Source organism: Thamnophis elegans, chromosome 4 (assembly GCF_009769535.1).
Source record: "Thamnophis elegans isolate rThaEle1 chromosome 4, rThaEle1.pri, whole genome shotgun sequence".
NCBI lineage: Eukaryota > Metazoa > Chordata > Lepidosauria > Squamata > Colubridae > Thamnophis > Thamnophis elegans.
In genome coordinates, this window is record NC_045544.1 from 4,700,949 (window position 1) to 4,724,227 (window position 23,279).

Genomic DNA, 23,279 nt, shown 5'->3' on the forward strand with positions numbered 1-23,279 from the left:
GTCAATATATTAAAACACAAGCACAAGTATCAAGAATGATTTAATGATTAAACACAAAACATAACAATGCAGGTATTTCTGACAAGCTAAGTTTTTTTTTTTTAATTTTTAGCACACACATATTTAGGCAGCGTAACTTGTTTGGATGGTAAAGCTGCTGTAGGAAATATGTGAAAACTTTGCGAATCAATACTTAGAAACCAAGACATGTACATATAAGTTTTGAGAACATTAAACACGCACACACATACACACTTAGGGGCACACACACACACACACACAAAGTAAACCAGTGCTGTCTCATTCAGAAACAGGGAGGGAGGGATTGACCGAAGAAACAAATCAAATCTGCAAAGCTAATAAAGAGAAATAATTAGTCTTAAACATTAGCTGAGCGAGAACATGGTAAACTCATATCTGTATAAATATAAAATCATAAAACTCTTTAATATATAAACTTGAGACGAGGAGAGAGGGAATGGCTTGATGCAAAGTACAGATTAGCATGTTAACAGATTAAAACGCCACCATTTCTACACGGTATATTTCTTTACAGATAACCTGCTTAACAACCAACACTGTTCTAGATCTCTGGGTGGTTTGTGTGTGGGAGGGAACAAGTTACAATGGAGATTTCAACAAGCATGTCCCAAATATATGTCCAATGACACAAGCAACCGGAGAAGGAATGGACAAAAGGAAACAAACCTCATTTTGTTCCAAGAATTTGTCATATAACTATAACCTGACATGAGCTAACGCAACACTCTGAAAAGGCAAAAACTGGAGAACATTTGACTAGAGGCACATTTTCTAAAGTCAATGAGTTGGATCCAGGAGTTGCTTGCATGAATGGAAGGATTCCTATTTGTGTTGGGGCAGATCCCCTATTTTGCAGAAAAGTTTCCCTTAACAGATGCAGCCTTCCCTTCTCTACACTACTCATTCTCAAGTAAACTCCGGCTTCAATACTGCAGAGGAAGGGAGGGAGAAAGCCAGGGTTCATCCTAAAGTTTTCTTAAAATTGCAATTACAACAATTGGCCAAAAAAATCTAGGAAAACCAAGGCAAATGCTAGATTTGCCCAGAAATAGCTTTCAAGTGTGGCTGAAACAATGCTGTCAGTCATGAGAATATGCTGCTCAACACCTGTCATTTTCAGAGATCTGCTTCGCAATTTAATCACGATCCCTTTTCTTTGGCCCCACCTGAAGACTCATTCTAGGGTTTTTCGAGGGAGGGGAAAGACACGGGAAAAGAAGGAGGAGCTGCGCCTTCTTCAAGGGGAAGAGGGAAGCTGGCTTCATCTCAGATGTCGCCAGATGTTTGGAAAGGAAACAGCAAGCATTTTCGGGATGCAACACTGGAAACGTTTTGGTGGGTGAATGATAGTAGGCTAGCCCCCCCTCCAAGCATCTTGAAATGTTTAGAGTCAGCATCCCATTCTAGACACTGCAAAAGCAAAGACGCAATTTCCATGACTTATTAAAAGTTAATGGAAGGGGGGGGGGGCAATTACTTTTAAAAGGTAAACTGCTGCAAAGAACAAGTCCTGACAAAATTAAAGGGCTATATATATATCTTTTTTAAAGCACTGGTGTCATTTCAAACAGAAAGCGTGAGTGCCTTTGAGTGTGCCCGCTATCGCACATTATAAGACAGCCCACTGCATTTTTTTAAAAATTTGTGAAAGGAATTAAATGTTGCACCTGGGCTGAAGGAGACGTGCAGCATACTGCATGTGTGAAGGGTTTAACCCTACCTTTCTGGGGGTACCACTTGTATAGTAAATAGACATTTTGATATTCTAGACCTGAAGATAGTCATTTGTGAAAAGGGTCAATTAAGGGGATCCTATCACCGATTTGGAAATATATAATCCCTCCACAGGAAATGAGGCTGTCCGCTTGAACACGTGGGGGAGACCCACATGTATCCCATGTACGTGAATTTTTCATCGACGACCCTGTGTTTCTCCAAGATTTGGTATCCGTACCAGGGCAATAAAAATGCCATTTGAGAAGCTGCCCTCTTAGAATGAAACAGTCCCATACATTTTCAAACTGGTAAATTAAGATTTTAGGCCCTGCTTTTATTTTTGATTTAAGGCATGTGTGTTTTAAACTATTGGGGGGGAAAAAAAAGGGAACTGAATTTTTGTCATACAAATTACAGTAACATGCAGTATCTACAGTTAAAAATATGAGTCTGAATTACCGTTTTGGAATTGTGAATCCTAATTCAGCACCTATTATATCAACTAAGTAAGGCAACAGCAGTGACTGTCATACTACAATAATACTTCCTTCCGCATTTTATGCTTCAGTCTATGATCATTCAGGATTATCAACGTAATCAACTTTAGCTTATGGATAGTTTCTAGGATGTTTTGCACTGGTTAAATCCTACATAAATCAACACTATTCTAGGCAGGAATAGTTACAGTAGCTGTCAAGAATTATCAGTGCACAACACGTATTGTGCTTACAATCAGATTTTGTTGTTGTTGTTTGTTGCCTGGGGTATCAGAATAGTTTTTTTTTTCTCAGCTTGGTCTTCAATCCTTCCTTTGTTTTATTTGCTTCACATTGTTTCCAAAAGAAGAAAAGCTATTTGTGTGCCCATTCATAGCAGCTGCAGACCCATTCTGATATTCTTTCCTTCTGGATGCTGCTTTTTTGTTGTAAGTCTTTAAAAAAAAACACACACACAGACAAACAGAGAGACAGGTCAGTAATAGCTTTTGCCACAAAAGAAAAGGGAGGGGGGAATCAGGATTTTTTAAAAAATTACACAAGTTAGGGGGCAGAGTCTGATTTGTGATCAGAATTAAAGTTTGCTCAAATTACAGGTTCTCCCTTGCAGCAATGAAAAACAGACTACAGTTTATTGTAAAACATGAACAGAACTTGTTTGTTTACACAGCCTATGAATAGGGGGGGGGACGCTCATGTAATTCTCAACCAATGTCGGCTGGCCGGTCCCCGGGGGAGGGCCTTCTCTGTAGCCGCTCCGACCCTATGGAATGAACTACCCCCCCCCCCGAGATCCGGACTCTTCCCACTCTCATGGCCTTCCGAAAGGCTACCAAAACCTGGCTATTCCGGCAGGCCTGGGGCTGTTGACCTTATGACCAGCCCCCACCAGATTGAGTGCACGTTGTGGTTTTTAATCTGTTTTCACTGCTTTTTAATTTTTTAAATTCTTTTTAAATGTATTTTCCGTAAGCCGCCCGGAGTCCTTCGGGATTGGGCGGCCTATAAATTTATTAAATGCTTAAATAAATTTATCAAAATACTCCTAATTTCAGGGAGATCCAAAGGTGCTCCTCACTATATTCAACACATTATTTCATCCTCCTAGATTTGGGACACAGAACCAGGTCGAGTTGAAAACAATTTAAGATCCCCCCCCCCAAATAAACTAACGAACGGAGGGGCGGGGGGGGAGGAGAGAAGAGACAAATCATGCAACACTTACTTAAAAAAAAAACACCATTTAATTAGATTGCTGTACAATCTTTTAGAACAATATTCAGTGCATTCTATAGCAGGGGTCACCAACTCCTGGGAGGTGAGCCGTTTGGAAGCGGGTGGCGAGAAGGAGCGGGTGAACGCCCAAGTGCACTCCTACTTGTGCGAGCAGCTGACAAGTGCACAAGCGCTCCATGTGTGTGGTGCCTGCCCCTTGTGTAAACGGAGCTATGCTCACATGTGCTTGCCCACTGCTCGTGCGAAACCATGCCTTCTCTCACACACGCACACACTCCTCACCAGTTCACACAGCTGGAAAGGTTGGGGAAACTCTGTTCTATATTACCTTTTCAGATGCCTACGAGGGCCGCAATGTTTCAGTTTTGAAGGCCAACAAGGGCTTTGAGTCTATGGGGGCATAAACGTAGCCCTGCCTATGAATTCTGGGATACTGGGAGAAGACATATATTCTGGGATACTGGGAGAAGACATATATTCTGGGATACTGGGAGAAGACATATTGGTTCTACCACAAAATCGTGGACGACAAAATCACGGTCGACGAAAGCGCGTATGTGACGTCATCACAGCGCGACGAAAAAGATCGAAAAATGTAAAAATAAAGCTAAAACCTTCCCCTAACCCCCCCAAACCTAACCCTAAACCTAACCCTAAACCTAACCCTTAACCTAACCCTAAACCTAACCCTAAACCTAACCCTTAACGTAACGAAAAACCTAACGCTAACCCTTAACCTAACGCTAAACGTAACGCTAACGCTCTAACCCTAACCCTAACCCTTAACCTAAACCTAACCCTTAACCTAACCCTTACCTTTATGTGAATCGGCTTGCTGTAATTTAATTTTTATTTTAATTTTTCGATCTTTTTCGTCGCGTTGTGATGACGTCACATACGCGATTTCATCGACCGCACTTTTGTGGAACGCGCTTTTGACGGGTCACGGACATATTTGGCTTAAAGATCTATAGTTAAATGCAGTACTGGTAGAATGGAAGACTCTCTCTTATTAGAATCCAACTGTCCACACACTGAAGAAACGGACTGGTAATGACCATTCCGCTCCCATTCTTCTGGAAAATACCCGACTTAACTTACCTGGACATAGAAATTTGTGAAAAGGATAATCAAGATCAGCATGTAACCGATTTGGAAGTATAACCATCCCATAGGGAACCGACAGGGCCAAACGACCCCACAGCTTGTCTGGATGATTGTCAGGACAAATTGAATCTGTTGGGCAAGAGGAGAAAATGGATATTTAAGGAAAGAACAACATTGTGGCAGCCAAGCAGAGCAGGAATCAATCACAATCGCAATCAATTACTTCCTGTGCCCTTGTTAAAATCCACACAACAACTTCCAGTCATTCCGTAAGGAAAATGGGACTCCATTCCACAGAGAGTTCAGGCTAACTGGGAGAGAGATACTTCTGACATTTGGTCAAACTGAAGAGTGAACCTATGCAATAGCAATAGCAGTTAGACTTATATACCGCTTCATAGGGCTTTCAGCCCTCTCTAAGCGGTTTACAGAGTCAGCATATTGCCCCCCACAGTCTGGGTCCTCATTTTACCCACCTCGGAAGGATGGAAGGCTGAGTCAATCTTGAGCCGGTGAGATTAGAACCGCTGACTGTTATTTGCAGTTCAGCGGTTCTAATCTCACCGGCTCAAGGACGACTCAGCCTTCCATCCTTCCGAGGTGGGTGAAATGAGGACCCAGACTGCGGGGGCGATATGCTGACTCTGTAAACTGCTTAGAGAGGGCTGAAAGCCCTATGAAGCGGTATATAAGTCTAACTGCTATTGCTATTGCTATTTTTCTCTCTTGGGCAAGCATTTCTGGAGCTCTGCAGGTTACTATCAGGTCAATGAATTTGGGTGCGTTGTACATTTAATACAATGTGCAAATACAGTCTGCAGGTAAGATTGAGGTTAAGGCAAACAGCTTTAGCTGCAATCAGAAACCAGGAATTTTAATTAGCATATAAGATCCGTGGGTTAAAATGTCATACAAACTGGCTCATCTCAAAACAAACTTACTCGTATTCGTTCAAAAAAAAGAAACCCCAGTCACTACAACTCACCAACTGCCCTTGAGTGATGTATTTCTTCCACCAGAGATATGGACGCATAGATGGGATAGCAGATAGCCCATAGTAGGAATACATGAGGATATGAATAAAGCTGTTGAGAGTGGCACCAAAATATGCTACAGGTTTTAAGGAGAGAGAGAGAGGAAAATTGCAACGATGAAAGGCGTCATTTTAAAAGTCGCTCTACATCCATTATAAAATTAATATTTTACAACCCTCTAAAATTCAATCCAAGATGAGAACAAAATTAAATCCTGGAAACACTATAAAGAAAGGTCATTTAATGCATCTTTGGATCTGAACTGGCTGTAATTATAACCTGCTAATTATAAGTTTCTCCCAAAGCTACTTAAGATTGTAGTTTCTAGGGCAGTGATGGCGAACCTATGACACGCATGTCAGTGCTGACATGCGTAGCCATTTGGGGTGACACGCACAGGATTTCATGCGATTCATCCTCGGCTCCTGCATGGCCGCCGAGGATGAAAGAATCTGTGCTGGAGGAACAGGGGGGGGACGTGTGATCTCCCCCGCCCACACTCACTTACTGTATCGCCGCCGCCCGCTGCTGGTAAGGCGTGCGTGCCGTGCGCACACACGTCATCAGCGCGGCGAGGGAGGACCCGCAGGAGAGGAGCGCGGGAACAGTGCGCGCCTCTCTCCAGTCAGGCCGGCACAGAGAGTCTACTCCTGGGACTGTCGGTTACGACCGCACCACAGCAGGGAACAGCGGAGTGCCAACGGGAACTGTGAGCGCCATTAGCAGCAACTATAAATTGCGCAAAATTATGTTTTTGTCGAAGTGACACACAACGCGAGTTATGCTCGATTTTTTGCCGATTTTTGACACACCACGCCAAAAAGGTTGCCCATCACTGTTCTAGGGAATGGCTACAAATTTTAATAGAACACTTGACTTTGTTTACAAGCCATAATTCAGCCATATAATCAACATTTATTACAACCAGTACTCAATCTACATAACAATGGAGATAGAAGACACATCTATTTACATCATACATTGCATCTAAGCATCTACCAGAGGCGAACTTCGAATACACAGTGATTCTTTCCTCATCTCACTCATTTCCTAGCGCAAACAGATGCAGTTATTTCATGCGAGCGCTGCATGTATCTGATGCTCGCAGCATGGAAGCCTCCACACGGCATGAACATCTAAATTATAGGCAGCACAGTGTCATCTAAGTGTGACATTGAGGTATACATGCTACCGCGTGGAAAAGCTTTTTGCTAGCTTCTCCCTGGCATTGTTTTTGATAAGTCTGGATACCTACTTCCGGTTGTAACTCAGAACATTTAAGCACAGGGCAGGTTGGCAGGGGATCGACATCTGGTAAAGTGCGAAGCTAAACAAAGTAAGATAAAGAAGTAGCAAACAAGGAAAAAGCTACTGTGAAGGAGTTTAACCTTTTATCAATCGGCCTCACCTTTGATGGCTGAGAATAAAAACAGTTTTACCAAATTAACCGTTGCTTTGATGATAATCACAATCAGCCTTATAAACAATTGTTAATTGTTTATAGTTACAACTGCTCACCGTAACAACATTGCCAAAAAGGCATTCAGAGTTGTCAACCTTATTTTACGTGGTTTTCTTTCTGGTAACACTGTGATAACTAGGACATACAAAACTTTTTGCCAACTTGAAATACTGCTCACCTGCCTGGAACCCACCCTGCATTTCGGACATTAAAACATTAGAGAAGGTCCAGAGGTGTTTTACAAGAAGAGTACCCAACTCCTCTGCTCGTAATGAAATTCCGTACACCACCGGGATTGAAATTTTAGGCCCGGAGAACCTTGAACTACGCCGTCTACACTCCAACCTGAGCTTAGATAATCTGCCATAACTTCCTACCTGTTAGTGACTACTTTTACTTCAACTGCAATAACACAAGGGCGTGACCCGACAATTGCGCGATAGACATATGCGCGCCGACAAAACCGCGCCATCAAAATCACGCCCACAAATTCGTGACGTCAAAATCGTGCCGACAAAACCGCGACGACAAGCACAGGGTTAAGGGTTAGAACGTACATACGTGCGGTTTTGTCGCCGCGCATTTGTCGAAAACCAATTAGCGATTTTGACGTCGCGGTTTTGTCGGCGCACATATGTCTATTGCGCATTTGTCAGTGAACCCACAAGGGCTATCAATAGATACAAACTAAATTAATCCATTCTGATCTCAATTGCAGGAAAAACGATTCCAGCAGTATAGTAGTAAATGTGTGGAATACCCTACCTGATCCTGTTGTTAGTTCCTCTAACCCACAAATCTTTTACTTAAGCTGTCTACCATGGAACTTACACGTTTCTTAAGAGGTCCCTAAGGGGGCGTACATAAGCGCACCAGCGTGCCTACCATCCCTGTCCTACTGTCCTATTTATATGTCCTCTTTTTATGTGTTTATGGCTATGTTTTCCTCATTTATATCCATTTATTTGTGCCAATTTTTTCATGTGTTTTCATACTTGTTTCCTTGTACTTGTTGACAAACAAAATAAATAAATTAGAAGTAAAAGCGTTTCAATCGAGTGAGTGAACAGAATACATATACAGGTAGACCTCCAACCTTTCATACAGGGAACGTTTGAAATGACAAGGGCACTAAAAAAAGTAACTTATGACCGTTTTTTTTTACACTTATGACTGTTTGCAGCATCCCCGTGGTCATGTGAACAAAATTTGGACGCTGGACAACTGGCATGTATTTATGATGGTTGCAGTGTCCCGGGATCATGTGGATCACCTTTTCTGACCTTCTGACAAGCCAAGTCAATGGAGAAGCCAGATTCCCTTAACCGCATTACTAACTCAGTGGTGGGATTCAAATAATTTAACAACCGGTTCTCTGCCCTAATGATCAGCTGGGTAGATGGGGGGTTCGGTGGTCATGTGACTGGGTGGGCGTGGCCAACTCAACGTTCCTCAAGTCGATGGGCGCTTCGCCTTAGCTGTTACAATGGAATAAGGGTTAACCGGAGAGGCATCTTCTGTAAGGAGGGCAATAAAGATTAGGCTAGATTAGGATTAGCCCTGTAAAGTGGGAAAAAAACAAAATGAGATTTCCTCCAACAACCGGTTCTCCGAACTGCTTAGAAAGTTACCAACCGGTTCTCCCGAATAGGTGCGAACTGGCTGAATCCCACCACTGTACTAACTTAACAGTTGCCGTGATTCACTGAACAACTCTGGCAAGAAAAAAGAGGTAAAATGGGGCAAAACTCAATAGCTGTCTTGCTTAGCAAAGGAAATTTTGGCCTCAATTCTTGTCATAGGTCGAGGACTACCTGTATGCACATATAATCTTTTTTTTTTTAAATGAAACTCTTCTAGAATCATACATGTGTATCGATATATACCAGTGTTGGCGAATCTTTTCGGCACTGGTTTCTGGTGTGCATGCAGACCATACATGCCGGAAACCGGAAGCTAATTTGCCCGGTGCACAGATGCGTGCCAGATAGTCGCTCTTCCAGTTTCTGGTCCTGCATGAAAACCGGTGCGCATATGTGCGCCGGAACCCAGAAGAGCAATGGGTGACAGCTGGCGTGCTCGGATAGAGGTCTCTGTGTGCTACTTCTGGCACGCGTGCCATAGGTTCGCCATCCCAGGTATATACAGTATCATACACACACACACACACACACACAATCACTCTCTCATCCTGAGTCACAAGAATACTTACAGTGGCCACAAGGCACCCAGTTCATAACAAACCACCAAATATTCAACATCGTTGTATGGTGGAACACATGAAGAACGGTGATTTGGTGGTTATTTTTCCGTAATATAAAGAAGAAAGTATCCATAAATTCAATGAACTTTGAGAAGTAATACCACCAGAGGACCCGTATAATCTGGGAAGAGGAGAAATAGTTCAGATGTTTGATCCACAATACATGTAAAATAAAACTTCGGGTCATAGTCTCTGCCTCAAAGACAGATGCTAGTTGGACAAGATCCTAGTGGATCAGTGCTCCTTCTGGATCCACTGTCTGTTACATCAGTGTTTCCAAACCTTGGTAACTAGAAGATCGGTGGACTTCAATCCCTAGAATTCTAGGGGTTGACGTCCACCAATCTTCAAGTTGCCAAGGTTAGAAACACTGTGGCGCCACGCGGCCTCATTCAATAGTGTTCTGGGCTTCCAAACACAGAACTATTTCACAGCCAGGTGTTCAATCTTACACTGAAAGGAGAGAGGTGTAGTCCAAACACTTTGGGCATGTCTGAAGTAGCTACCTGATTATAGGTATAAAGCCGAAGCTGTGACTAACGCAAAAGACACTGTAATTTTATGCCGATTAAACTGCAGCTCAGGTGCATCAAAACTCACAAGGGAAATGCTTAATCCTCACATTGCTGCAGAGATCCCTGAACAATCTGAGCAAACAGGAGTTAAGGCTATTGTATATTCCCTAAGCTTTCGCCAGGCTGAGATCCAGAGGAAGGTTGATTAGGAAGGGAGAGAACTAGTTTTTAAGCGAGCTACAGGTAAGCATATTTAAGAAATAGCAAGCTGTTTTGGGTAGCCCATGTTGAAATCTGACTCAATTAAAACTGAGTTATAGGACAAAGAATCATTAGGCTGAATAATTTGCAAACAGATGCAAATCTGAATTAGGCGAGAAGATTGACCCCTTTCCAACAATATGATGGGTATCTGAGGGGAAGGGGGTCTTTTTGGCTGAAACCCCAAAATAAAAAAATGTAGTACCAGCTTTTAGGAAAAGCCTCAAGACTAATTTCTTTTTCTTGGCATTATCCAGGCTTATGGATGCTTTAGGCTCAATTGTTCAGGGAATTTTGCCATTTTAGCATTTTAAGGGATCTCTGCTTTATTATTGTTATTAACTTTCAGTAAAGTTGTGATGTGTATTACTTGCTCATTTCTTGCTAATATTACAAAATTAAGATAAATATATTACGTCAGTTATCAAATCTATCACTATGTAAGAGGCACTTGATATGACTTAAAAGTAGAAAATTAACCATTAGCGCTCTTCATTTTAATGTTTCAGAATTTTTTTTAAAACATTCCCTGACCGCCACCCCTCTCAAGATTACACAATCTCTTTTTTCCCGCTTAAGAGAAGCATTTCAATACCTGGTTACGAAAAGAAAGAAATGGATGGGACTGGGCGTGACCCGACAAAAGGGCAAATGACAAAACCGCGCCCAACTAAACCGCGTCGCTAAAACCGCGACATCATCAACGTGCCGGCAACAGCACGGCAACAACAGCGTGGAGACAGAAGGGCGCTTTACAACAGCGCATCGACAGAAAGCTGATTTAACTTAAGGTAAGGGTTAGGTTTAGGGTTAGGTTTAGGTTTAGTTTTACAGCATGCTTCTGTCGGCGCGATTCAGCGCTCATTCGTCGGAGCGCTTTAGAACATGCGGTTTTGTCACCGCAGTTTAGTCGGGCGCGGTTTTGTCGTTCGCCCTTTTGTGGGTGAACCGGGACTGGGTCTCAAACAACTAAAGAATCTCAGACTAAGAGGTCAACCGTACACCATTTACAGAGTTTTGAAAAGCTTTATTCCTTTTACATGCAATTCCCCAAGAGCCACAGTGATAAGATTATTGTACTTGGTTACCTATGAGTTCCAAAACTATTCAGTCACAAAACTGTCTTTTGAACATTTATCAGTCATATAGTAACATTTGACATATTCCCTCTGTATGGTACAGTAATCTGTTTGGAAGAAAGGCAGGATGAAGATGCTCAATTCAAATGTAATTTGAATCTGAGTCAGATAATTCCTAGTGAATATCTTAATTTGGGAAGAAGATCTGAGCTGATACTTCCTTGTTAGTGTGATACGAAAAAGCCAGGTTAAGACACCAAGTGCATAATAGAAATAGGGAGGACAGATAAATTATCATATTCTAAATCAGTGTTTCTCAACCTTGGTAACTTGAAGATGTCCGGACTTCAACTCCCAGAATTCCCCAGCCAGCGAATGCTGGCTGGGGAATTCTGGGAGTCGAAGTCCGGACATCTTCAAGTTGCCAAGGTTGAGAAACACTGTTCTAAATTGTTTTGCGTCTAAAGCAAAAATTTTACAAACCAAGATTGGATTGCGAATCAATCTAAAAATTCCTAAAGAGCATTTTTGCAAATTTTCAAAAAGGATAATGGTACTGAAATTTCAAAACAGTATCTGCTGAAATGATCATCTGACGTTGATCAGATTACAACTGGGGGGAGCTCATATTTGAATATTGCACAATTAATGGCTTATATTCAAGTTCCAACTTAGCTTGTTTTGATGTGCTCGTTTTAAAATGAGGTTAAAAAGAAATAGCAGTCCTCAGTGATTATCTGCAGCCTCGTAAGAACCATTAAGAGCATATCAATGATTCTTCTAAATGCCATATCAGATTAAAGGAGGCTTTAAAACCTCACAAAAATAAAAGCTAAACATTTCAAATAGATGAGCTTGGTCTATTGATTCCTGGAATTGCTATTAAAATTGAAAGTCTAAAAATGTATTTTATTACAATTATTTTTAGTCTGACTTTTAGGATAGAGCCCTGTCAAGGAGACACGTAGAGAAAATGGTAACACTAATGATAGCAATTACAAGCAAGACAGCAGCCTCAAAATATAATTTAACATGAAATCAAGAATAATGGAAAAGCAAAAAAACCAAGTTTGAACTTTAGAACGGAATGGATTCAGGGGTGAGAACTGGATGGAATGCGTGACCTCCCAATGGAAGTTCATCAGACCTGAAGGAAAACTCAATGAGGGTTGCTCAAACTTTCTAACCTAAGGTGACCAGATTTTAACATTGGTAAAGAGGGACACCATTGACCGGGGGGTGGGTGGGGTGGGGTGGTAAAAAAATCGAGACTTTTTTTATACACTGCGGGACGCGGGACAAATTGTTCAAAAGTGGGACTGTCCCGCCAAAAGCGGGATGTCTGGTCACCTTATTCTAACCTATCTCTTCATCCTTAAAAAAACCCTTAAATATACGGAAGACTGTCTTCTTTCAAGCTACTAATCTACAAAAGCGGAAATTGGGCGTTGGTCTTACCTAAGACGCCCGTTCTCAGGGCGGTGGAGATAGCATCCAGGAACGGGTTAACTCCATCTAGTATCCAATCAGACTGAGTCTACAATCTGTGATGTCACACCTCCTCTAGTGACTCCTCCCAGCTTTTGACAAAGGTGGTACTGTAGACTGACATGTACGACCAAAAATATCTCCTCCTCTCACCTCACCGCCCAGGCCCGGACTACTAATTGGGTGGGCTGGATGCTATCTCCCCCTCCCTGAGAACAGGCATATCAGGTAAGACCAATGCCCATTCTCCATAGTTGAACTTAAGCTATTAATAGCCTGCTTTCCGGGTCCACTGGTGGACCCTCTTCTAACCGGTTCAATAGATTTGATGAACCGGTTCTACTGAACTGGTGCGAACTGGTAGGAACCAACCTCTGGAACCCACCACTGGTCTCTTTCTTTTGCAAAGCATTAGGCTCAGTTGCCTTTTCCGACCGATGATTTCCAGATAAAGTAAACTTCAGCCAAACTAGCTGGAGTTGGAGGAGGAGTGGATTCTCTGCAGATTTGGAAAACGCCAGGTTGGGAAGCGGGCAGAGCTAGAAGAGGGTCCTTCCAAAAGAAGCATGCTCACACCTGTAGGGACACTGTCTTCTTCAAGAGGTAAAGGAGCAGGGTCAGCTTAGAACGTTACCTTCATATCGGCTTCACCTCCACTGTGCGTATCCTGACAGAAGAAATTGTATCCTCCTTCCCATACTCCCGTCACCAGCTAGAGCAAAACAAACATTTGGTCAGTAGACAGTTGTGGACCTGTATAGGTGCTTACAAGAGATACTTATACTTATTTATTTAAGAGCCGAGGTGGCGCAGTGGTTAGGGTGCAGTACTGCAGGCCACTTCAGCTGACTGTTATCTGCAGTTCAGCGGTTCTAATCTCAACGGCTCAAGGTTGACTCAGCCTTCCATCCTTCCGAGGTGGGTGAAATGAGGACCCAGACTGTGGGGGCGATATGCTGACTCTGTAAACCGCTTATATACCGCCCTATGAAGCGGTATATAAGTCTAACTGCTATTGCTATTATTTATTTATTTATTTTATTTAATGGATTTATAGGCCGCCCAATCTCGGAGGACTCCGGGCGGCTCACAAGACGAGAAGAAAGTAATTAGTAAAAAAAATAAAAATAAAAGAAAACAATTTAAAACATCACCATGCACCCAGTCTAATCGGGGCTGGACCTCAGTAAAGAGGTCAACAGCCCCAGGCCTGCCGGAATAGCCAGGTTTTAACAGCTTTTCAAATCATGAAAGAATCCAAATCGTATCCAAGTCAACCCAGAAAAAGAAGGACTACGGGGGCAGGCCTACTCCCATGCAGGTAGTCCTCGATTTGCAAAAGTTTGTTTGGTGGGTGCTCAAAGTTACAACAGCAATGAGAAAAGTGACTATATGACCATTTTCTACACCACCGTTGCAACATCTCCGTGGGTCGTATGATTAAAATACGGATGCTTGGCAAATGACTCGTATTTATGATGAGGTCGTGTGATCACCTTTTGCGACCTTCTGATGGGGTACCCGGATTCACTTAACAACCATGTCACGGACTAAACTGCAGTGATTCACTTAACAACTATGGCAAGAAAGGTCATAAAACAGGGCAAAATTCACAACAAATGTTTTGCTTAGCAACATAAATTTTGGGCTCAACGGTAGTCGTAGGTCTGAGGACTACCTGTAAAGCAGGGAGATTCACCCTTTCTCTAATTTTCTGCCACATCCTCCTGTTCTCTTTCCCTCTGAAGAGCAGTTGGCGGAAGGACAAGTAATCCTTGCAAAGTCTGAACTGGTGCTCACAAAAACCTTCTGATATTCCATGGAAGGAGGTTTGGCCGGAGGGCCAAAGACAATCCCCACTCAAAGTGCTTTTAATATAGTTTGGAATTAAATAGGCTTTAGGATATTCAAGTTATTTAATATTAAAATATTCCATTCTTATGAATGAGCCTTTTAATGCTTCAGATGCCGATGGTCAAACAGGTTCTTGTTGGTTTCAAAATGTGGAAGATGACAACATTCTGATTCACCAAAAGCAAAAAAGAAATAGGAACACACCACAATTAATTCTCAACTTTTCAAACACCCAATTTGGTATGTTAATGTGATACAGGTTTCTCTTATCTCTGAACAGAATGAGGGTTTATACTCCAATCTATTCTTCTGTTATGCTTCCTATTAACCTTCTGTTTTAAGTCTCTTGGCTGATTTGCACGGGAAATAATTATAATTTTAAATTGGACTAACCTCTATGTTCCCCAGCTGATGTTAATCATAAGAAGAAGAAAAAACCCCAAAATAAATTGCAGGTCAATATCAATGTTTCTGTTTCTTTTTAGAACTCTCCAAAAGAAGTCAAAGTGATTAACCATGATGTTTGAAGCAATTTCCATTAAGAAGTCATAAACTTTTTTCTATCCATTAACCTATATTTGTGAGATGGGTTGCTGCTGGTTTTGGCCGAACCGGTAGTAGAAGCGGTGGGAGGCTCCGCCCACCTGCCCAGACGCTTCTGCACATGTGCAAAAGTGTCGCACACGCGCAGGAGCGCGTCCTGATCAGTAGTGAAAAAATTAGCAACCTTCCTCTGGATCAGGGGTTCCTAAACATTTGGCCATCACAATTCCCTTTAGTGTAATATCAATGTACACACTCCTTCCCTAAGAATCCAAACACCAGAATGAGCACAAATGAACAATATCGTGAAATTAGTAAAAAGGTGAGCTTATTGCAGCAATGTTAATGAAAAGGTTCTTCATGCTTCTCCTGGACTCCGTATGCACCTTCACAAGATTGATGTAGCTCACGAATTCCCAACTTTTCCGGCTTTGCAGACCTAACCACCCTAACCACTGCGCCACCTCGGCTCCTTATTATTTAATAATAATATCTAAATAATAATATTTAGATATTATTATTAAATAATATCTAAATATTATTTAAGAGCAAAGTAAACAGCTATAGAGACTACATCAAGGACTTTCTCCTATTTGTTGGGGGGGGGGGGAATGACCTAGAATTTGAATACAAACTAGAGCATGCCACAAACCCTCGGATAACTGGAGGGTATTGAAGTTTTGCCCTGTAAAAATACCACCTATGCTCCAAATAGCATGGAAGTTCTGATTTGTTTATATTTAGACCAAAGCATTTTTGAATCTGGGCTGCACAAGCAGCTGCTAAGGATACTCCTCGTGCAAGAGACCCCTTCCTCTTCCTGTAACCGGTTTAAACCCCACACCTAATTTTCTTTAAATACTCATCAATGACATTTCAGTAGCCATCATTTCTGAAAATGGTAGGTCTATGGCAGGGATGGTGAACCTTTTTGGCCCAAACTGGAACACATGCGCATGCACTGGAGGCACCAGAAACCCGAAAACCAGCTGTTCGATGCGCATGCACGAAAAACCACCTGAAAACGGCCCCCCAAAATGGCCGGAAAACAGCTCAAAAAAACAGCCTGAAAAACCGTCTGAAAACAGCCCAAAAATGGCTGGTTTTTTGGCCATTTTGGGGGCCATTTTCAAGCCATTTTCCGGTGCTCTGGCACCTGCAAAGACCAGCTGGGGACAGCGCGTGTGCCCACAGAGAGGGTTCTGCATGCCACCTCTGGCACATAGATTCGCCATCAAGGGTCTATGGGGGTCTATATACAAATAAAGAGGACAAACGCATGAACCTTCAAGACTGGAATATCTAAATAAAAAGCAAATTGTAGGGATAAATAAAGCCACAGGGAGACTGCAGCTAGTCCACAATGCGGCCGCGCGAGCGATATTAGGTGTACCGAGGTACACCCACGTTACACCTGTCCTCCACGAGCTGCACTGGCTACCAATTGGTCTCCGGACGCAATTCAAGGTGTTGGTTATTACCGTTAAAGCCCTACATGGCTTAGGGCCAGCGTACGTACGAGACCACCTACTGCCACATACCTCCCAGCGGCCGGTAAGATCCCACAGATTGGGCCTCCTTCAGATGCCGTCAGCCAGACAGTGTCGGCTGGTGGGCCCCCGGAGGAGAGCCTTCTCTTGTGGCTGTTCCGACTCTTTGGAATCAGCTACCCCCCGAGATCCGGACCATGCCCACTCTCATGGCCTTCAGGAAATCTGTAAAAACCTGGCTGTTCCGGCAGGCCTGGGGCTGTTGACCTCATTGTTGAGGTCCGGCCCCGATTAGAACAAATGCGTGTGTTTTGTGATTTTAACCTCCTTTTTTCTTATTTTTTTTCTTTTGTAAGGCACCCGGAGTCCTTCGGAGCCGAGGTGGCGCCGTGGTTAAATGCAGCACTGCAGGCTACTTCAGCTGACTGCAGTTCTGCAGGTCATCTGTTCAAATCTCACCAGCTCAGGGTTGACTCAGCCTTCCATCCTTCCGAGGTGGGTAAAATGAGGACCCGGATTGTTGTTGTTGGGGGCAATATGCTGACTCTGTAAACCGCTTAGAGAGGGCTGAAAGCCCTATGAAGCGGTATAGAAGTCTAACTGCTATTGCTATTGGGCGGCATATTAATTTTTAATAAATAAATAAATAAATAAATAAATAAATAAATAAAGCTTGCTATCTTAGAAATATAAAGATTATGTAGCTGGGTCAGACATGTTTCAAAGTGCATTTCAGAGACATATTAAGGAGCTAAATATAATTCATTCGGAAGAGAGTTATCCGTATGGTCAGCATCAAGAAATCTCTATTTCATATGCCATGAATTTTGACTATCACTTGTAACATGTGATAATCCTGATTCTTTTGACCTGCTTCCTCCTTGACCTCATATAACATTAAACCAGCAACTTCCTCCTGAAATAGAACAGCACCTCTGTGTGTCCTTGTTCCTAACCACGTACAGAAAAGAAATAATACAAACGACAACTCTACGCCACGAGATAGCGCTCTGTCAAAATTAAGTATCCTTTCCTGAAATACTGCAACAGTGCATGGCAAACATACCATTCATGTACAACATCTGTGTCAGCCTCTGGTTTGCTGTTGCTTCGGCTGCCATGAAACGGGGAGGGAGGGCATGGTATTTGGGAGGGGTTACTAATTGTGCTGGAGGAAGGTTCTGGAGCTCAGCTGCCTGTCGGACTACGCATGCGTAGGAGATTCCCGCCAGGACTAACGGCACCGACATTCCATCTTCGTGATGCCTTTTGAAGTTATCTCACACCTGACACTTGGGAGAATTATGTTGGACTATAACCGTGATGCCAAGGGGTGGGGAATGGGTTATTCTATATATCAATCGCTTTCCCGCCTAAATAATCAGACTTCGCTGCGCTATGCCTTTAATCATTTATAATTAGTAAAAGTACACTTGATTTCTACTCATGGAGTCTCGTGGTCTTCTTTCCTAATTATCTAATGGAGAGGTTCTGACAATCTGTTTAATTTGAAGAATTGTCCTGTTCTTGCAGGCTTAAAGATCACCCCTGCTCCTGCAACGCTCGGGCTACCATAAGGCATAACTTTTTCCTGTCTTACCTCATAAAACATATACGAGGACAGGAGAGTGAGCCCGATATTGTAGACCACTAGAACTCCCCTGTTTGAAAACGGCTGTCGGTTCCGCATATACTTTGGTCCTAGCCATACAGTTAATAAATAGAAGACGGAGAAGATAAAGGTAGGTCTGTAGTTCGTCAAGAGAAACCATCCTTTTACTCTGGGATCTGAAATAGAAAAAAAATATATTTATTACTATTATTTGTGCTTTGGGTCAGCAGGGATTTAACCCTAGCAAAAATAGCTGCCCATTCCAGATTCCAACACCTCCCTCTCCCATCTCTTTAGGAAAGCTTCGGTCCTAGAAACTGAAGGAATAATAGCTGGTAAATACACAAAAAAGGCCTTTTGTTCTTATTTATGCAACAGCTCTCCCCCTCTCATATGAGGTCTGATTTAACTCTGCTGTTGCTAAGGGAAGCACGACTAATGTTCTCTTTACTTTATAAAATGCTGTTCCCCCGAAGGAGGGCTTGATATGCTACTTTTCATACTGCATTTGTTTCTAAAATCCTGATTCAAAGTACCTGCAGCCCCTGTTGTTGTTTTTTCTTAATTCTCCGTTTTCGGTTAAATTTTATCTCCCACATCCCATTACGGGATCATGTTTTTTAATAAGAGGGATTTTAAATGAGACACGGATTGCCATTCAATTTGCTGTTCTTGCAATTTTACTGATGAAAAAAGCCTGCAGTGTAGCAATGTCATGAGTATTAAAGATTATTTTTTGAGTAATCAGCTTTTGGATTCTCTTGGGAAGCCAGTTTGGTCTTAGGCACCATGCTAGAAACCAGAAGCACAGTGAGTTCGAGTCCAGCACGAAACCCATCCAAGTGGCTGCTGCTTCCCATGCAAATACTTCAGATACCAAACTCAGTGTGGAATGTGGCACTACTGAATTTTAATCCTATGCAGTAGTCTGAATGCCTGGAATAAATGCTGTGTTGATTATGCTGAGCCGACTTCGAGCTGGCTGTTGATAAAGAAGGCGACTAATAAAACATCTGAGGAATTCTATGAAGTGCATTTAAGAGGCAACAGCAAGTACTTATTTCATCCTCCTTGTAGAAGTCAAGAGACTGAATCGGTGTAGGAAGAAATGCTGTCCATTCTTCCTTATTATCTTTAATCTCACACCTTTATTATTTTTTATAAAGTAATTCAATCTGGGGAACATATTTAATGTCCTTCCTCCTATTTGCTGTACAACACCAACTGTGTGAGGTGGGAGAGCTGAGAGAGAAGAAGTGGTCAGGAGCCACCCAGACAGCTTTAGCAATAGCAGTTAGACTTATATACCGCTTCATAGGCCTTTCAGCCCTCTCTAAGCGGTTTACAGAGTCAGCATATGGCCCCCACAGTCTGGGTCCTCATTTCACCCACCTCGAGGCGGTGAGATTTGAGCCGGTGAGATTTGAACAGCCGAACTGCTGAACTGCAGTCAGCTGAAGTAGCCTGCAGTGCTGCACTCTAACCACCTCACCACCTCAGCTCTTTCATGCCTAAGGCGGGACTAGAACTCACCATCTCCTAGTGATTGGTCTAAAATCACTCAGGTGGTTTTCAGGCCTAAGGCGGGACTAGAATTAACCATCTCATGGTGATTGGCCCAGAGCAGTTCAGATGGCTTTCATACCTAAGGTGGAATTAAACTCACGGGTCTCCTGGTTTCTAGCTAGGATCTTAATTCCTACACCGAACTGACTCTCTGTTATTAAATGTCCCGTCTAATGCTTACAACAGAAAGGAATTTACAGTCTGACTGAGACATGCCAGAATTGAGAAAGATGCATAGGTGGTCCTCGACATACAACCATTATTTTAGTGATCATTTTAAGATACAATAGCAATGGAAAGAAGAAGAAAAAAAGACATGTCCATTTTTCCACACTTGCAATCGTTGTAGCATCCTCATGGTCACATGATCAAAATTTGGATGCTGGGCAACTGGCTTGTATTTATGATGGTTGCAGTGTCCTAGGGTGGGGGTCCCCAAACTTGGCAACTTTAAGACTTGTGGACTTCGAGAGAAGAGAGCTGACGTCGCAATGGCACGACGTGCGATCTTGGTGCTCCAAGATCGAAGTCGAATTTTTGCCGCTGGATGGTCCATTTGGACCTAAACCGTCCCGCAGAGATGATGATTGAGAAGGGCACCTCCTGCTAATCTCAGGGACACTGCAAAGTCCCTGAAAGATCCAGGAATAGCCTTTTTTCCGGCGACAGAAACGCAGCTAATGAAGCTGCTGAAGTTCGGACAGCTCCGGAATGGGAAGAAAGCGGAAAGAGAAAGTGTGTTGATTTGGTGAGGAAATTTTATTATTAGAGAAAGAGACTACCCAAGAAATTTTTTTTAAGTTAAGTTAAGATTGAAGATAAAAGATAGTAGGGGGTGAGATTGATCTGCATTGAACTTAGTGTGTTATCCAGTTTCTAATTTCTTTTTTTTTTCACGGATGGAACTTTTGCAGGGGCTCCCTATTTTTTAAACTGAATGGATTAATTCTTTCTTCTTTTTTCACTTTTGCTTATACCTATGGATTAAAATTCTCCATCTTTTTTTTATAATGCTTGATTTGATAGATTAGATTGTTTTTGATCTCCAGCTTTTTTTCTTAAACTTGGAATATAAAAAAGAAAATAAGAACGATTATAAAGAGGGTTGTAACAACAGGAGGAAAAGCAGCTACATTGCCACATAGAGGCTGGATATATTGTTTTTTCTTCTTTCTCTTTGAACACTTGAGATTCAAGGTTCTTTCAGCTTGTTTACTGACAGTGATAGTAGGAAGAGCACAAGTTGTTTATACAGGTGCCTTTTGGAAGTTCTATCACTAGCTTTGGAGGGAAGACAACATTTTGACTTGAAAGATAATAAATGAACCTGTTTGAAGTTTATTAAAATAGCCTTATAGTGGCAGTATCTGCAAAAAAATGGCCCAGCAGGAAAAAGAAATGATTATGTTTGAAATTCAAAATCTATTAGTTATGACAGAGAGAATTGAAAAGAGATTGGAGAATATGGAATACAAAACAGAAAAATCTGATGGAGAAACTGAGGATGTTTACCAAATGAAGAAAGTGGAGGACAGAGTTCAAAAGATGGAAGAAAAAAATGAGCAAAGAGATAAGAAAATTGTGGATACCGATAACAAAGTGAGCGTGGTTGGTAATGGCAAGAGCGGAATATGGAAAGGGAGATGGATGGATTGGAACTCTACCCCCGACTTCAAAGCACAGAAGAAGAAAAGAGAGAAAAATTGACGGAGATAAGGAGAGAAATCTTGATAGAAGCACTAGTGATAACCAAAGATAAGCTGATGGAAAGAGGAGGTGTTGGGTTTCAAGCTTTTGTGAGTTACGAAAGGAATAGCAGGAGGTTTATACAAGATTTATTAAGAAAGTAATTAGAACATTAATGCTACAAATGGCAAGAGATATAAGACCGTATTATTGCTGGAGAAATACAGGTTGATGCAATGAAAATGTATAATAAAAATTAAGCTAAATTTAGTTTACTAGTAGTATGTATAAAATGAGGGTGACCATAGCTATAGTTAAATAATGATTAATAATGATAACAATACATATAGATATATTAGTTTGATAACATGAAATTTTATATAAACAATATATGGAGATTATGAGAGGTTTAAAAGCTCTATCTAGAATATAAAGATGTATTGTGATTGGATGATTTTAGGACGATTTACTGGAAGGTTATCATGTAATCCTATTCTAGATTTTGAATATTATATATAAAAGGACGTAAAAACAATTATAGTTAAATTAAGGTTGAGATATAATAATTGTTTATATACATGAATATAGGTGAATTTAAAATATGCGATTTGATATGAAAAGCAGGTGGCGACTATGGAAGAGATGCATAGAAATACTGTAACCAACTGTAACCAACTTTCTACAATTTGTAATGGAAGATGTTTTTTTTTAATGTTTGTTTCTCCTTGTTCAAAAACAAATAAAAATTGTTTGTTTTTTTTTAAAAAAGAGAAGGATACAAAAAAAAAACAAAAAACCCAGACTTGTGGAATTCAACTCCCAGAATTCTCCAGCCAATTCTCCATTCTGGGAGTTGAAGTCCACCAGTCTTAAAGTTGCCAAGTTTGAAAACCTCTGTCCGAGGGTCATGCGATAGTCTTTCTGACAAGCAAAGTTAATGGGGAAGCCAGATTCACTTAACAACAGTGCTACTAACACAGCAATGACTCAGTTAACAACCATGGCAAGAAAAGTTGTAAAATGGGGCAAAAGCTCACTTATCAACTGTCTCTCTTAGCAACAGAAATTTGGGGGTCATTTGGTTGTAAGTCGAGGACTACCAATGGGGAGGGGGAGGGAAACTTATTTTCTTGTAGCTTGGAAATGCGTGGAGTAATAACTGCTTGTTTGTATTTTTTCTTAATATTTCTTATTTCTGTAAGCCGCCCAAAGTCCTCCGGGATTGGACGGCCTATAAATTCAATAAATAGAAACAGAAATAGAAGGAGATGTCAAGTTTATTTCCTTCAAACTATAGAGCTGAGAGAAGCTAACACTTTAAAGGAAAACAGCTCTTCCAGCTGCCTGAAACTGTCGCAGCCGAAGCAGGCAAAGATCCCTTTCTGGATCGTAACAAGTTCAAATATTTGAAAATGAGCTACATACCTCTTGGCCCAAGCCAAACATCCAGGTAACTATTGAATGTTGCATCCAGGGACTCCATTGTAACACCTAGAAAGAAAGAGGGAAAAAAATGTTTACTTTTCCCATAGAAAAGAAAAATGTTTACTTTTCCCATAGAAGTTTTCTGATTGAGATGCAATTAAGATTTAACCTTAGTTCTGAACTATAGCTCTTAAAGCAGGGATTCTGGGAGTTGAAGTCCAGACATCTTCAAGTTGTCAAGGTTGAGAAACACTGTCTTAAAGGCTCAGTGGCTAAAACAGTGAGGTTGTTGATCAGAAAGGTCAGCAGTTCGAATCCCTAGCGCCGCGTAAAGGAGTGAGCTCCCATTACTTGTCCCAGCTTCTGCCAACTCAGCAGTTCGAAAGCACGTAAAAATGCAAGT

At 41.7% G+C, this 23,279-nt stretch overlaps 1 protein-coding gene across 1 annotated transcript; it reads right to left on the reverse strand.

The window, feature by feature from the left end:
* Window positions 1–22: 22 nt before the first annotated feature.
* Window positions 23–22,944, reverse strand: ELOVL5 (ELOVL fatty acid elongase 5). The gene is made up of 7 exons (XM_032216178.1): window positions 22,877–22,944; window positions 18,188–18,375; window positions 13,335–13,412; window positions 9,307–9,478; window positions 5,584–5,708; window positions 4,593–4,727; window positions 23–2,689 (listed from the first exon to the last, which is right to left on the reverse strand). Exons 1-7 carry the CDS (start codon window positions 22,932–22,934, stop codon window positions 2,558–2,560), a joined length of 888 nt encoding a protein of 295 aa, XP_032072069.1. The 5' UTR covers window positions 22,935–22,944; the 3' UTR covers window positions 23–2,557.
* Window positions 22,945–23,279: the final 335 nt, after the last annotated feature.